Source organism: Ixodes scapularis, unplaced genomic scaffold, assembly GCF_016920785.2.
Source record: "Ixodes scapularis isolate PalLabHiFi unplaced genomic scaffold, ASM1692078v2 PGA_scaffold6__148_contigs__length_123643588, whole genome shotgun sequence".
NCBI lineage: Eukaryota > Metazoa > Arthropoda > Arachnida > Ixodida > Ixodidae > Ixodes > Ixodes scapularis.
The window spans coordinates 106,201,374-106,217,493 of record NW_024609881.1 but is presented as its reverse complement, the minus strand read 5'-3'; the positions used below and the strand labels follow the sequence as shown (position 1 = coordinate 106,217,493).

Genomic DNA, 16,120 nt, shown 5'->3' with positions numbered 1-16,120 from the left:
GGGCCGGTCTGCGGCGGCGATTGGGGTCTGCGACGACTGGTGGTTCTTCGCCTGCTTCGTTGGTTGCTCGGTCCTGGTTGGCAGAAGTTCAAATTCCGGGTGTAGGCCTTGGGTGCCGCGACTTAATCGGGTCTCAGTAGTGTCTTCGTTGGGCCTTCGTTGTCTCGGTGTCGGACTTGCAGTGCGGGCCATCAAAGCGGTGCGCTGCAGGGACATGCGTTACCCTGCACCTCCCCTAAACTCTCACAAATGAAGAGGGGGCAAAACAAAACAACAACTGAGGAAACTGAAACGTTTAATGGGGCGAACTTGTGCCGAAAACCAAACAAAATGGACTAAGGGCCGGTTGCACCAACGCCGCTTAGCGCAAAGCGGAGCTTAGCCGGGAACTTAAGCTAAGTTTTGGTTTCGTTCGGTTGCACCAAACTCGCTTATCGCTAAACCCAGCACTAAACTACGCTTAACTTAAGCGCTCAACATTGGGCGCTTAGTTTTTGGTTGTTTCTTAATCCTGGATTAAAAACATGGTGGCTGGTTTGTGGCGGTCGACGCGGTGAACGAAATTGGTTGTACAAAGTGTTTTAGGCTACAACAGCGTGAGAGTTTCGACAGAATGACCTTCGATTGTGACAAGGATGCAAAATATCGTCGCGTGAAGTGTTTATCGACCCCTGTTTTCAAGTTGATTCTCCACTTTCAGTGCGTGTTAGCCCTAACCGAGATACGTACGGAGCTGTGGGGCTCACGTCTGTCTTCGCGTTGGTTATTCTGTCCACGACCAACTCTATTGATTCTGTCAAAGAGCTTATTCGTATGTACTTTCTGATTTTCGCATAACTGTAACGTATTGTTATTTACCACTTTGTTTATTTCTGCTTGCAACGCATATCCTTCAATCCGATCAGCGCGTTGAATAGTGGCAGTACATGATCTCGGCGATCAGCTGATTCTCGACACCTCTGCCGTTTGCATCAGATGGCGGCGCTTTTAAATAATGAAATAGCAAAAATTAAATTTTTGTCGTTGTCTGAGTTTCGAGACAATCTTCAGTGAATGTTCCTTGCCTCGCGAGTAGAATCTTGGCTTCAGAAAACTGTATCGTTTCACAACCGTAACTTTTCTAATGATCGCGCTTTTTAGGAATATTTTCGTGACGACAGACCGTAACGACTACAATACGAGATTCGTTCAGCGCTTTATTGAGGCAGGCTGGGGCCGGTGATGCGAAGAGACGGCCGTTCTCATCGGCATGATGTGATGTACTAGTGGGAGTTTTCGTACTTCGAAGTCTGCCGCCGTCTATTTGTATGAACTCCAGATCTGCCTATATCACTCACGAACGAGCTTCTGGTTCTCTATCAGCAGAAAATTAAAGAAAAAACGGTTCTGGGTGACCTTTGCGTGTTCGAAAATTGATAGTTTGTACGATCATCAAGGGATCTACCAGTAATATCGCTTTGGTGTATTGGTAGTTATACCTTCTTTCCCCTTCACTAAAACAAAATATACGTAGTTCCATTACCAAAGGGTTTGACATAGTCAAGCCATTCAAAGGTGTCATTTCTGTGGTGACTGCACACCCCTTTCTATGTGGTCACCAACGGTAGAACATGCCGACCTCAGTTGCGGTAGGCGCACTGTGCAGAAAAAGTTGGTCCACCAGCTGTTGATCGGAAGCATTCTGGTACAGTATCCAAATCACTGGATAGGAGCATTGTTTTTAACAAATGGGCTTTTAAGGCAGATGTTGAAAGAGATCAGGTTTGGTCTTTTCCTATGAGATGAAGGCTTCGTTTGCTTACACGACATCATGACACTAGTTGCAGCACCAGAGACGATTGCCTTAGGGGGGAAAGACAGGGCTCATGTTTGCATCTTAATGTTGGTGGTTAAGACCCCCCTTGAAAACAGTTGCATGCTGTGACTATCACATGCATTAAAGTTTTGTTCAACATCCCTTCAACTATGTGCTTCCATTTTGTTTGCTTAAAATGCTGTGTGCAGTGGCACAGGCAGGGGGGTAGTTTGAAAGGTCAAACCTGCCCCCCCCCCCCCCACCCGAAACTCCCTCTCTGAAATCATCACTTTTTCTTTTTTTGTTAGTAAAGCAAGACAAATATTGAAGGACTACCACCCGAAGGTTTGGGACGGCTGTGCCTGTATCCGTCAGTCGTACAGTACATTGACTACTATACGCAAATGTGAAAGAAAGCCCCCCCCCCCCCCAAATATAATTCCTGCTACACCAGTGGCTGTGTGTATGCATACATAGACATATCCACCTTATGGAAGGGCAGTAGGATGTAGAGAAATGGCTGTTTTCCTGATTTCAAGTTCAGCCTGACAACTGGACACTGCACTTTCTGGCATTGTGGCAACAGCAATTCTTCATAACATGGTGCTTGAACTGATCGAAGCAGTACTTCCTGTGGATCTGAAGCTGTAAGGCATTGGTGTGTTTTCCTAGCTATGCCAACCGAACAGTCGCCTTGCAGGCTCTTGTAAGAGCAACACTAAGACCATTCTCATCAACTGTGTGTTTACAACAAGCCTAAGTGCTCCTAGGCGTGGCTTCAAAATGCTGAATGGGTATCATGAGCAACACCATCCTTTGACAAGTTTTCTGGTCAACAAGTGGATGCTCTGTATTGTAGAGAATCATGTTTACCTTTAGTTTTTATTAATTTCACAACTAGCTTTTTTATAAGTAATACATTTTACTGTGCTCGTGTATAATGGGGCAGCTTCTGCAGTCGTATTCTCCTACAACTCATTTGTGCGAGTGGTCTGGTACATCATTTGCACTGTTGTCACTGTCCCTAATCTCATTTTGTAATTGATAGACCAGGGCCCGTTTGCTCGAAGAGCTAACCGCGGTTAGCGTTGGCCAAAGTCCCTAGTAGGTACCGAAAGTACCTAGTTGTACCTACGTTGTACCTACTACGAAACTTTAATGGTTGGACATAAAACAAATCCGTCCTTTATTATTGGGCTGGAGCCTGCGCCACCTTGTGCTGAAAAAAATAAATCGTTATTTTTTTATGATACAACGTTTGCTTTATGGGAACCGTTTTCGGCTAAATCTAGTTGTAACTTGCAAGAAACGTTTGCTCAATTGAAAAGAAAAAGGATAGTTTCTTTTTTGCATCGAAATTCTTTCTTTCGAAGTGTGGAAGCGTAGACAAGACACCTAGTCAAAGTGCTTTGCAGTTTTCTGTTGTCGTGTTTTGCAAAAAGCAAGTGCGTCGACCGTCGCTTCCAAGTCTGGCAACGCCGTGTGTGCCGTGTCGCGTGCACGGCGTTTGTTTATACAACCAGTTTCGCCTCGTTGCACGCAACGCGCGTTTCTCGTTTTCGGTTATCATCTGAGTTTTCCTGTCTGTATTCTGCCCTTCGACCGACCGACCCACCGACAAACCCTCCGACCGGCCACGGACTGACTGATAAGATTTGCGGACCGATTTCCGACTTTGCTACCGGGCAGAATGTCCAACGCAAGGAATCGCCGACACAGAAGAGACCGCACGGACGCGCAGTACGCAGCGGCAATGATGAGGCGACAGCGTGTGCTGCGGGACCGCCTGAACCCCTTTGAGGATTTCGACGAGGATGGGCTGCAGCAACGGTTCCGATTTGGAAGAGCGGGCATAATGTTTCTCGCCGACACACTGCGTCCGGACTTGGAGCGCCGTACACGTCGTAGCCGCGCCCTCTCTGCGGAGCAGCAAGTGATCATCGCCTTGCAGTTCTACGCAACTGGGAACTTTCTGATCACTGCAGGCGACTACATCCGCGTGCATGTGTCAAGTGCTTCACGGGCTGTGAGGCAAGTCACCGTAGCGCTGGCTCGTCGAGCACAAGACTTCATACGGTAAGGGTCCTTTTTTTTTCCTTTTAATTGTAGTTTGCCAGCCGTATTGAAGTAAAGTAAATACACTAAAAATATATCTGAATTGCTGGTGATAGGGATGTTTTGTAGGTTGCCTTTTTATGGCAGTAATATTCTACCTACTAGTAACTAGCCCTCCCTCCTCCCCCCCCCCCCCCCTTTTCAATAGAAAAAAAAATGATTACGGCCGTAAGCGTCCTACTTGCCCGATTGGAAAGGGCCCGGGCACGCCATTTTTCTGAGAAACCTCAGAAAGCGACCCGTTTGCACTTTTGGTAAGGACTTGCACCGAATCACAGTCACTTTATAGGTCTTGGTAACTGAACAAAAATAAAAAGGGATCCTATGAAAACATGCAAACTTCACTATTGAACAGGTGCTACTGAGGCACTTTACTGCTACCACAAACTTGAAGGGCACAGCCAAAGTCTTTAGCATTCCTCATTAAAAAGGTATTCATAAGCATTGTAGCTGTAAGTTTACTATATGTGGTTTAATTGCTGAGGGGATCAACGACGCAGATGGCCTGACGCTGCGGAGGGGGCAGCCTTGCAGCACAAGTTCTACGACATGGCCGGCTTTCCTTTGGTCGTGGGTGCTGTTGACGGTACCCATGTCCGGATCCAGGCACCCCATGTGCACGAGGAGGCGTACGTCAACCGCCATGGATACCATTCCATCAACGTACAGGTGGTCGTTGACGCCTCTTCTCGGATTCGCAACGTGGTTGCAAGGTGGCCTGGAAGCACCCACGACTCTCGGATCTTCACGGAGAGCACCTTGGCAGTCAAGCTGGCCAGTGGAGAGTACGACGGCCTGCTGCTTGGTGACAGCGGCTACTCCTGTCAACCTTGGCTGATGACGCCATTCCTGTCGCCGTCATCAGCAGCCGAGGTCGCATACAATACGGCACACACGACGACAAGAAGCATTGTTGAACGGTAAATCTAGGCCATATATTGTGAAGGGCACAGAGATATTCATGCAAGACATTTCGAGACGACTAGCTGTCTTGACGTAATATGTGCAACACGTGCATGCTCCTTACGTCTGTTGCTATTCTTTATGGCATAAAAATATTCATACAAATTTTTATATTAATCTAACGAAGCATAAGATACCGTGGTTTTATGTAAGCAAGATGAAAGTAGTATCCTGAGATTACGAATCAATACAACTTATAATAGCTGCCTAGGGTTCTGCGGTTTCAGTTTTTATTTTTCTGGAATCGGCATACTTTTTTCGGTTGTTATTGTGAGTATGAAATTTTCAGTTTTTATCGATGAATATTTTTAGTCGAAAGCTTACTGCCTTTTTCCGGTCGATATCTATTGACCAGTTACGTTTTTTTTCAAGCAGGTTTGTCGAGAATGCAGTAGATTAGGTTCATATCTGAGTTATTCGTCAAGCGGCAACACTTGCGGACATGGCAAACGTAACCTTGGTTATACATGTGCTGTGACGACAAATTCTTAATCGCAAAATTTGCAAACGTAATTCTTGGCACGCTTCTTTGTTCTTCACATGTGGAGGACTATTAAAGCTGCTTTCCTCTAACCAGATAGCACCTTGAGAGAGGCTGTTTAAACAGCTTTGGTTTTTTTCTTATGCTCCCTACAATAGGAACAGAATGACATTCCATTCCTCCCAGAACAAAAGTAAGACCAAATGGCTTGACAAACAATGAAAACGCTCCAAATCCGCCCTCTAGACGACCACAGCAAACTTGATGGACAAAGGAACGCAAATTGCATCGATGACAAACCCAAATACTTCCTAAAGTGTGCTTCCAAGAGAATAGTTTGAAAGCACGGAGATAAGATAGTTGACTACTCGGTCACATGCTTCTATACTCTGTTTACTCGGTCACATGCACCTGTAATGGTCTAAAGTACTGACCATTTAGGTTTAAAATCAAACTTTCGAAACTTACCTCACCACACTTTATTGGGTTTTATCGCTTGAGACTGAAAATGCAGAAACTCAGTTATGTCTTAGGTCCCCAGGACTGGCAATAATGGGGAAAAGCACTAAACTCACCTCAGGTGCCAGTGCTACGCAAGACCCGGACAGAAGTTGATATTTTGTTAATTGGACAAAAAGAAGCATTAATGACAATGGAATTTTTTTTCCTAGACACAGCAGTGGAAGTAACACTGTGCCTTGGCACTTTCATATGTCTACTTTTTGAAATGTCAGTTTCGGGCTGTTTAATGAAAACTAACTAAACGTGCTAAGATGCGTGTGATCCAAAAATAGCGGCACATCGGTGTAAGTCGCAAACAATTGTGTGTTGCTGACCGTCTTGACCGATTGGCCAAGAGTACATGCCTAGCATGACCTATTCTGCTCTCATCGATGGATTTAAGAGTAGTGCCAAGGCATCATTTTGGACAATGTTGAAGTTGAGCATGCAATAACAAGTTTCCACAAATAGTCTCTAGACACCATCTTACACGTCATTCACGACTGATGATGAGTCGCTGCAATCTCAAATGTTCAGGCAAATCTTGCTTGGGATTCCGTTGTGAAAGCGCCATAAGACCCTCTACCAAAACTTTGGCTGCATGCGTCCAGGAGCTTCCACTTGAGTCAGAAATGGCGGTGCGTGGACCACTAACTAATAGGAACACTAGCGGCACAATCAAAGGGTAGGAGTACTTGGATAAGGCGTTATATCAAGTGCTTTACGTTTTACATCTCCCAGACTTACAAGACGGATTCTTATTGATCAATGACAAAAGTAGATGGGTTGCGCTACCACGAACATCTATTCCTGGAGAGTGGAAGGGAAAAGGCTCAACAAGACAAGAGTCTGGCTCTCTTTCTCTTTTCACTCTGTCTCACAAGTAACATGTAGAATGAAATTTTGATGGTACTGTATTTGTTGCAGTATAAAGCTTGGTTACAAGTTAATTCTTACAGCGTTGGCAGCAATCAGGTAGCAAAAAATTCTAACATATTGGCCTGTGCATATGCAGGTGTTTGGTTGGAAGCATATCCACGAAACCCTTTGAGGATAGCGCTTGAATAAAGCTGCACTTTGCTTGTTGCTTTCTATAAAATACATTGCACAGGCTAACCTCAGGTGACCCCGGATGTGAACGCAGTGTAAAAATAATTCGGAAGGAAAATAAAATGGTATGCATAATGCCCAGCTTTCGATATCCTGGAGCAATGGGCTGGAGCTTGGGCTGGAAAAATTAGGAGGTGTGATATCGGGCACGGCAGCCAATTTGCGATTCGAATTCAGCTGTAAATTTGTCCTTGTTGCGTGTCATCCTCTTGAGTATTTGCGTTCCACGCTGTTGTCCGATTTTGCTATTGGGTTTCTGGGAAGGAATAACATGTGGTTTTGATCCATGCGCTCTGTACAGGACAATCGGCCAACTCAAGCGGAGGTTCCATTGCCTTCACGCTGAGCTCCGAATGGCTCCAGAACGGTGCTGCGACATCATTGTCGCGTGCTGTGCCCTCCACAACCTGGCCAAGAGGTACCCCTGCAGGACACCCGTGGCCGCCATCCCCGCTGAGGTTCCCGTTGAGCCCGTAGCAGCCAACCGTGCTGAGAGCAACGAGGCCCGAGACTTTATTGTCAACCATTTCTTCGGCTAAGTGTAAGTGTCTGGATAGGTATCTTCTGGCTGTCCATTTCTAATGCAAGATGCTTTGTTATGATCGTGGCTATTGCTTTCACCTTTTGTTTATCAGGCTTTGCAGATAATTATAAGAAAATTATGTCAGACAGTTGTCTAACTAGATCAAATAATTGCTTGAAATAATATTTATTGTTTTGCTACTTAAACATCAATTGTATTTTTGGAAACTGCAACAGTTAGGGGCTCAACCGTGCTGCACAGTTAGCAAGAAGCCAACAGCTTTGAGATATTGATTAATTTTATTTTGAGCTTTTTTTGTATGATCTAACTGGATGTAAGATTATCATAAGTTCTACCCAAAATAACCCATAAAGGAGTGTGACACATGTGACAATGCTGAAAGTGTGTTATCAACATGACAATGACATTCCAGCAATGCATATATCACTCTTGCACAGATCAATTCGGGTAGTGCTTGCAGATATCCCACATAGAGTTTCGAAATTTGGATGATAGAAATGTAAAGAATGATTGTTGGACATCCCCTTATACCTGTTGCTTCCATAGCAGTATGTGTAAATTGCAGCATGAGCGACGAAATAAGTAATGAAAAAAAATTTTCTTACTTCCCGCATTATTGTTACAAAGCTCGAAATGTGTCATTTGAGGCACTTATAATTAGCTCGTTGGAAAGAGTGTGCTCGAAAAAAATCCCTGCCGAAGCTATTGGTCAAACGGGAGTGCAGTGCAATGTCCAACACTCCTGCAATCGCACGCTGCAGCTCAACTGCTTGTTACTGCTTTGGTCTCCTCCCCATCAACTCCTGCACTCTCGCAGAGCTACAAGCATAGGCACACACGGGCTCTCTTAAACTAATAGATTTTGAATTTGATTTCCGGAGTTCATAACAATGCACTTTTCAAACTTTTAACTAATGACACGAGGGATGCTTCTTCAAATTTGTGCACTTCTTCGCACTCTCTGGAGCTCTCTTTTTATACTGTCATTATTTTTTGTAATACATTTCCCACACCGACGGATGCTTTATGGGAAGTGCTGAAGTCAGCCCTATAACAGACTATGTGTGCACAGTTTATAATGAGGCAACTGAAGAAGACAGTTATTTTCCCATTCAATATCTACAAACCGATACTATTTAATGGGTACAGGAGCATGAATAGGAGAGTATAGTGAAACAATGTTCATTTGATACCAATTTCAAAGCTATCAGTACAAATTATATATACTACCCCATAGAATGTTCATTTTTCACTGCATACTCATGGTTACTAGCTCATAGGATTTACATAGTGTACGCTTCTGAGTGTTGAGTCATAACACCTTTCACAGGTTTTTCCAACCTGCAAAGCTTTTCTCTTATTTTTCACAAACCTCCTAGGGTTAGTTCATATTTTCTTCATCCTGGCTGGCATGATAACATCATTTGCAAAACATTTATTTTTAGTAGGGCATTGTCCAGAGAGGAGCTTTATTGTACATACTACACTCTCATTAATTCAAACTCCAGAAAGTCACATATTTTAGTTGGATATATATGATACTAGAGAACATTATGATTTGTTACATGGATAACGATATATACAAAGCAGATTTTGGCCAGTTTCCTCTACATAGCACAGTAGCTTGCTTATAGTTAATGCATAACTATAAGCAAGTACAGGCATAACACATTTGTGAAAGAACTGTGACTAAGTTTATTCATCCGGCAAAAAAGTCGTCAATTGTGGACTGTTTAGTCAGCACATGAGATCTCAAAACAAAATTTTCAATGCCAGCCAACGCAAGTAGCTCTTTACGGGACTTTTCCTTTGCAGACAGAAACTTCCGGAGCTGAGCGATGTGCTCAAAGGCCTCTGCGGCTGTGACAGTTCGTAGTGGGTCATCCATTTCTTCATCGTCATCTTCACTGTCACTGCTGCACTGTGTTGGCATTACTTTCCGTATTATGTCCTCTAATGAGTCATCATGACAAACACACACATCGTCGTCAAGACTAATATAGTTCGCCTGCACGGCGTTCACATTACGTGTTTCAAGGCCAGAAATCATGATGCCAGTGAGCTGTGCCTCGTCCTCGTTGTCGTCTTGGTCATCATTGCTAGTCTTGAAGCACATAATTTGAACGCCGTTTTCCGTTCATGTGTGCCGTTTTCGCTAATTCATAGTTTTTTGTTCTCGCGGCCCCGTTGACTGCGCTTCTTTCCGAGCACTGGTGCACTGCGGAGAAGCAACACTCGCAAAAGCAAGCTCCGCAGGTATTGCTTCTCTGCGGTGCACCGGTGCTCGGAAAGAAGCGCACTCAACAGGGCCGCGAGAGCAAAAAACTATGAATTAAGCGAAAACGCCATTCGAATTAAGTGGCTTATAAATACATAAAAAAGCTTAGCGGGACAACCAAAATTTTTAAACCTGTTTGAATTAACTGGAAGTACGAAATATCCGAGTTCGAATTATCGCGAGCCTACGTACAAGCAGCAAGTAGATTTCAGCTCCAAAAAACTGTTGTGTTGGATCACAGTGTATTTTTTTCTCGGTTGTATATCTATTCTGTGCGGACAAGTGATCACTTTGTGTTTTTATGTATGTGTGTTATTTCCCACCCCTCCTACAATAATGCCCTCGAGGCGATGAAGGTACTCTTTAAATAAAATAAATAAATAAATAAATAAATAAATAAATACTTAAAGAACAAGGTAAGTGGTGACGATTCAAAGTAATAAGAGTTGAAGACCCGGGGCCCCAAAAGGTGACACACGCAACAAAATGATGTAGTGTTGTGTTTGATCCCTTTTTCTGTTCCTGAGTTTCGGGATATTCTTAGTATGAACTTTTTCGTACATAAGCAGCACACAGTCCATAGGTCGCAGGAGCATATCCAGGCAGAAAAAGCCTTTATCTTAAAAGCAGAAGGAATATTTGCAGATGCAAGTCAGAAAGTGTCTGTGGTCCACTCATCGATGACTCGAACATTTTCTTAAAACACAGAAACTCGACCTTGGTCTTCTGCCGGGAGGCTAATCGTCTTGGCGACCTCCTCTCTTGAGCTGTGACGGGGAGCCGCGTTATGAAAGGGAAACATGTGAAGGGATATAGGAAAGAAGGAATTATACATCTGCCTTTGAGCTTAACCCATATTTTTATTTTAGGTATCCATGTAAATTATGTGCCACCTTTGGGGCGTCGAAAGCCTGGGTGCCATACTGCCAGTATGATATTCTGTTGCTTACTTAACCACAGCGTAAAATATTGCGATCAGAACAACCACGCTGGTCTAGTGTAGGGATAGTCAACGACATGGAAAAGATTGTGTGCAAGCTTCCCTTGTAGATAGCATGCATAAAATAAATGAAGTGTCAAACATACCATGTTTGCACGATTCTAACGTGGCCCCGATACTTACATGCAGGCAATTTTAGCTCCCAGATATCGAAAAATTTAATTGCTGCCGATTCTACCGCGCAGGTAAAGTAATGCACTTTGAACACCCATAAGTGCAGCTCTTAGGCGCTCGTTTCCGGCTTGAGCGGCGTCGCCGTCGCCGTCGTCGTAACCGCCGGTGCATGATGGGTAAATTTCTCTGCTAAATCTAGCGGAAAAATTTCTCCGCTAAATCTAGTGAAAAAATTTCCCCGCTAAATCTAGCGGAAAAATTTCCCCGCTAAATCTAGCGGAAAAAATTCCCCGCTAAATCTAGCGGAAAAATTTGTCCGCTAAACCTAGCGGAAAAATTTCTCTGCGGGGTCATGTGACCTGGGGTTCACGTGACCCCCCCCCCCCGCCGAGGTCACGTGACCCCCCTCCCCCTCAGTACCCTTCCCTACTCCTCCTCAAGAGCTGCGCTCTAATTCGGCGTTACAGAGTTGTAAACGGCCTTCACTTTTTTTTTTTCATACAACACTTCGCGAGCTCATTGGGTCGCTGGGATTGCGAGGCTACGCAGTGTCGCTCCGTGGTTATCGTTTCCCGTCAGTGTGATGACATAAAGGCGAAAGAACGCGCGATACGGAAACCAAAATATCTAATGTAAACAAACGGTCACAAAGGCGATTGGGCTAGCTGCCTTGCGTTTTTCTTTTGAGTTTTGGTTTCAATTGTAAGTGCATCTAATTTTAGGCACCCATTTTGGCAAAAAAAATGTGAGCGTTATAATGGTGCAACCAAGTATGTAGGTCAGAAAAAACGCAAAATATGTATACAACACAGCGACAAACAATGCAAGTAGCTCATTACATGAGTTAATCTTGTCCTAATTGTCTTTTTATCAGTTCAATTTGCAGCTGTGCTCGGGTGGTTTCAAGTCTAATGAGTTCTCTTTGCTCCCTGAGCACTTCCTCCCCTATAGCATAGAAACTCCGTGCAGCATCTGCTGCAGCGAGGGTTGCGTTTGCAGCCTGTATGGCCCCATTTGTGTACTTTCTCTCAAGGAGTATATTCTCATGCTCCAGATCCTGCTGTCGCTCGGCCCTTCTCTGGTACTGCTGTGCAGCCTCACGGGTCCAGCGCTGGTTGTGCTGCACAACAGGAGAGGCCAGTGTTCTCTGTGCTGCGTCGTCTTCAACTGTACTGCTGCCAGATGACGAGGGTGGCGGCGTCGTCACCCTTCCCGTGCAGCTGCTGTAGTGACACGCATGACCAGGAAATTGTTTGAGGTTAAAGGGATACTACAACAAAATTTCGGGTTTCATTTTTTGGTCTATATGTGTTCGAAGGAGCAGTATCACATCGAACACAACAATATCTTGTTAAAAAAGTCACGAAAAGGAATTTTAAAACGAATTAAGCGATTGGCAAAGAGCACCAGGTGGATGTCGCTAACGCCTCGTTTGTAATGCCAGTCTAAGAACCTTGACAGCTAGTGACGGTAACTGTCTCGCCTCCGGCTACCACAATAGAAGAGGGGAAGGAGGAACTCTCCTCTTCCAAAGAATCCTTTTTGTATGTCCCAGAAGTTGCTATTGTCCCCCTACAAGATTATAAAAGATTAACCCTTCACTCAAAATTCGTACAAAAGCAGCCGCTTTGGTGGCTGGAACGACTAGGCCATCCTCTCGACGTCAGCCTCGTCGCAGCTTTGCTCGTCCCGAGACGAACTACGTCACGATTGCGTTGGGTGTCGCATGCTCTCCGCTGGCTGTTCTCCGAGCGCTTGTCAGGGTGGGCCGTTTGTAACGAAAACTATAGCCACCAGGTTCAAAATACAAACGTGCGATTGTCATTTAGGGATACAGTGGATCATATTCAACCTATTTTTGAACACGACGGGTATATTTTTAATTTCGTTGAGGTATCCCTTTAACGCATAAGCCTTTACAACGATTATCAGCAAACTTAAAAACCCAGGTCACTGACTGGCTGTGGATGGCAGCCCGAGGTACAATATTGTCCTGCATAAAGTTAATGCTCGGGACGTGTTCCGAGCATGCGCAGTGAGAAAAATGGCAGCTCACAGAGGGCTATTGTTGGGCAGGAGTGAACTTGTAAATTTCAGCATAACTTAGCAAACTGCAAGGGCTACAGCTCCAGAGAGCTGCTCAGAGCATTGAAGCAAAGGATTGTGACTAGACACCATACTCGTGCACGTACGTCCTCCGTGACATGATTCTCTCCGTCCTCTATCTCTCCAAGTGATGCATGAGGGCTGCAGTGCATGACATTTTTGACGTCACCCTGGATCAGGGTACATATATGTGTGGGAGAACTGAGTGCAACGTGCGGCAACCTTAATCCAGATGTGACAGTAACACTTGTCATAATTTTACCACATATGTTGGTGGTACAACAGACTGGAGTGCCTAACCCCGCAACTTCGTTTCATTGGCGGTTGGTAGAGTCGCCACATAGACATTTGTACAAGATTTAAAACAAGTAGATGTGGCACACTCACACCAGCCGTCATATGTGATTATTGTGTACCCAAGCACTGTCCGGCTAACTGGGACATTGATACTTTTTCAGATTTTGTTGGCACAGATCAGCATCGAATAAGTCATTGGTGCATTCTCAACTTAATCTCATAAGCGTTACCAAAAAAGAATGGATTTTTGCTACGTTAGCAGGCATGTACGAAGATCATGCAAAAACATTTCCACTGACAGTGGAAAAATTTGGGTATTGAGTGACCTGACTTTGAAGAAAATAGGTGATCTCAACTTGAGAGAAAGACTACCATAGCTTTGTTGATTATGATGTAAATATTTCTTTGTAATTTTGTGGTACAAATAGTTTCAAACTGTGAGTTTTACTGCATTTACCCTAATAAATGGTTTCATTGGCACTTTTTCAGCAGTGCAGAAATGGCTAAATATGTGAAGGTGGTGTCCTTGTGCTGTGTTCTGTTCTCTACTGGACAGGTTTTGACTCGTGCTCCTAATATTGTCGTTTTGCTTCATGAAGTTGGTCTCTATGTAAGGGCACGCAGCAGTAGTGTTATGCAACTGACATGTCTACTTTGAGATGGAAAACCAATATATTCTTTTATGACAATCCAAACTGTTCCCTATGCTCATCAATGTTTTCTAGGAGCATGCCAACAATTGGTGACTTTTGATATGCCTTGTGTCTGTGCTCAGTTTCATACCTATCATCAGTGACAGCAGAACATCCCTATCATCAGTTTCATAACTATCATCTTGTGGAAGTACTCATAATGTGACGAGCAGAACAGAAAAAGAATGCACCTTCAGCGCGTGCTCATTCTCTTCTGCTGCTTGTGCATCCTTGTGCTGTCAGGGCTAGTAAGCTGTAACTGGGTGCAGAGCTTCCACTGTACTATCGCCTCCATTGTCACAGTCTACATACAGTGTGCAACGATATCAAACTTGTAGGCGTAAGGGTGGGCCATTCAATTAGCACAAGTAAGGTGATTGACGAAGCCACGTGCTCATACCTACAACTTTAGTATTGTAATGTATAAAGTATCAACAGGAGCATAGCATACACAGCATGGCCTATAAAGTGTTACCTACTTTTCGGTGTCACCGATGATGACGTCAATCCCACAGATCGTCGGGGAATCGTCCCCGATCACATTTAAAACAGTCTCGACAAGTGGTGTCAGCTGATGGGGGTTGGGACCAGCACCTATGAATTGAAGTACACTTATTTTGTTTTCTAGGATGTAAGCACAATTAAAGGTGGGGGAGGGGAGACAGGGTGTTCATTATTCAACATAGTATCAATGTGCGAATGAACAGAAAACGCGTAAACATGTAATTGCCAATAATGATAAGATTGTTTTCTTACCTTCGTTTTTTTTTTTCACCCTCAGGTTCCTATTATCCGGTCTCGGGTAATATGTGATGTTGGACAATTTATTTCTTTTTTTTTTTGTTTGACAGCAAACTCACTGTTGCCAGCTACCGGCTAGCCTGGCCCACTCTGTGCCTGAATCGGTTGCGTCGGAAGTGTTTGAAACGTGGAGGGGCGACGGGGCCTCTGAGCTTAACCCCGCCCCCTTTTGCAGCATTGTTTACCGCAGCTGTCTGAAATTTCAAGGGGGGGGGGGGGGGAAGGGGAAGGGGGTCTGAAGCCCCCCTGCCCTTGTTCCCACGCTACTTGCCTACATACATTTTTCTTCTGTGTTTAGTTGAACAATAGTGTCTACATTGTTTACAGTGCTAAAGACAATGTTTTTGGCAAGCAAATTTTGGACATTAATTTTGAGAAATTACGCAGGCCCACTGCATGGAACAGGATCCAAGGTGCTTTGGGGCTATTTCTGTGTTAGTGCCACTGTGTTGAAACTTGTGCGAGTAAGAGCTAATTAATCTTTGGGCTTGCCCTCTCATGATATTGAGCGAGATGTTAGTTGTCGCGCATTGAATGGGGTCTTCGGTTGAGATATTTGCCACAAAAATTTGAGGGGCTAATATATCACTCTCTAATAAATTTGTACAGTGCACCCAAAGTTTCCAATAAAGATTTTACAAATATCGCCCTTTTTTCTGTTTTTGTAGCGCAAATATTGGAACTTACCTGTCCGTTGGTCATGTTCTTTGTACAATCTGTACAAAGTTCGGCACTTTTTAAGTAATTTTCTCCATGCTTCTTGAAGCTGTTTCACTGAACGCGGAACTTGGTGGCGGCGGGTCATGGAATTGGCGACTTGGTCCCAGGCGCGTCTTTTGGTTTTAGTAGTCACGGTAGGGCCGAATTTTCCCAGGATTTGGTATTTTCGAGCCTCAACTTCCCGGACTAATTCCAATTTTTCATCTAGGGTCCAATTCTTTTGACGCAGCGGCGCGGTCCCCTTTGAGGTAGTCGCTCGGTTCATTTTCGTTTGCAGAAGGAGCATGATCGTCTGCTACCTTGGTTTGTTTATCTACACAATTGCAACATTATTCCTGCTAACCGTAAAATATTTTTTCAGAAGCAACGCGAAATAACAAACAAGTGCATTTCCAACAACTTCAGTATTGTTTATTTCTCGGTTCTACAACTTTCGCAGACGGCACAACGGAGTTGATTCGGAAAAACTGCATGTACCGGCTTTCTTGGAGGACGAGTGAATTGAACGATCGGCAGGTCACTGGTCTTTTATGGACAACGTAGCATTTCACTAAACCCAGAGAAAGTTCTGCTACTCATCACTGCTAAAATCCATTGGACCGT

General features: G+C 44.3%; 1 protein-coding gene across 1 annotated transcript; it reads left to right on the top strand.

Moving 5' to 3' along the window:
• Positions 1-2,967: 2,967 nt before the first annotated feature.
• Positions 2,968-14,318, top strand: LOC115320427 (putative nuclease HARBI1). The gene is made up of 4 exons (XM_040207105.2): positions 2,968-3,871; positions 4,411-4,830; positions 7,267-7,506; positions 11,956-14,318. The coding sequence occupies exons 1-3, from the start codon at positions 3,486-3,488 to the stop codon at positions 7,502-7,504; spliced, it is 1,044 nt and encodes a 347-aa protein (XP_040063039.1). The 5' UTR covers positions 2,968-3,485; the 3' UTR covers positions 7,505-7,506; positions 11,956-14,318.
• Positions 14,319-16,120: the final 1,802 nt, after the last annotated feature.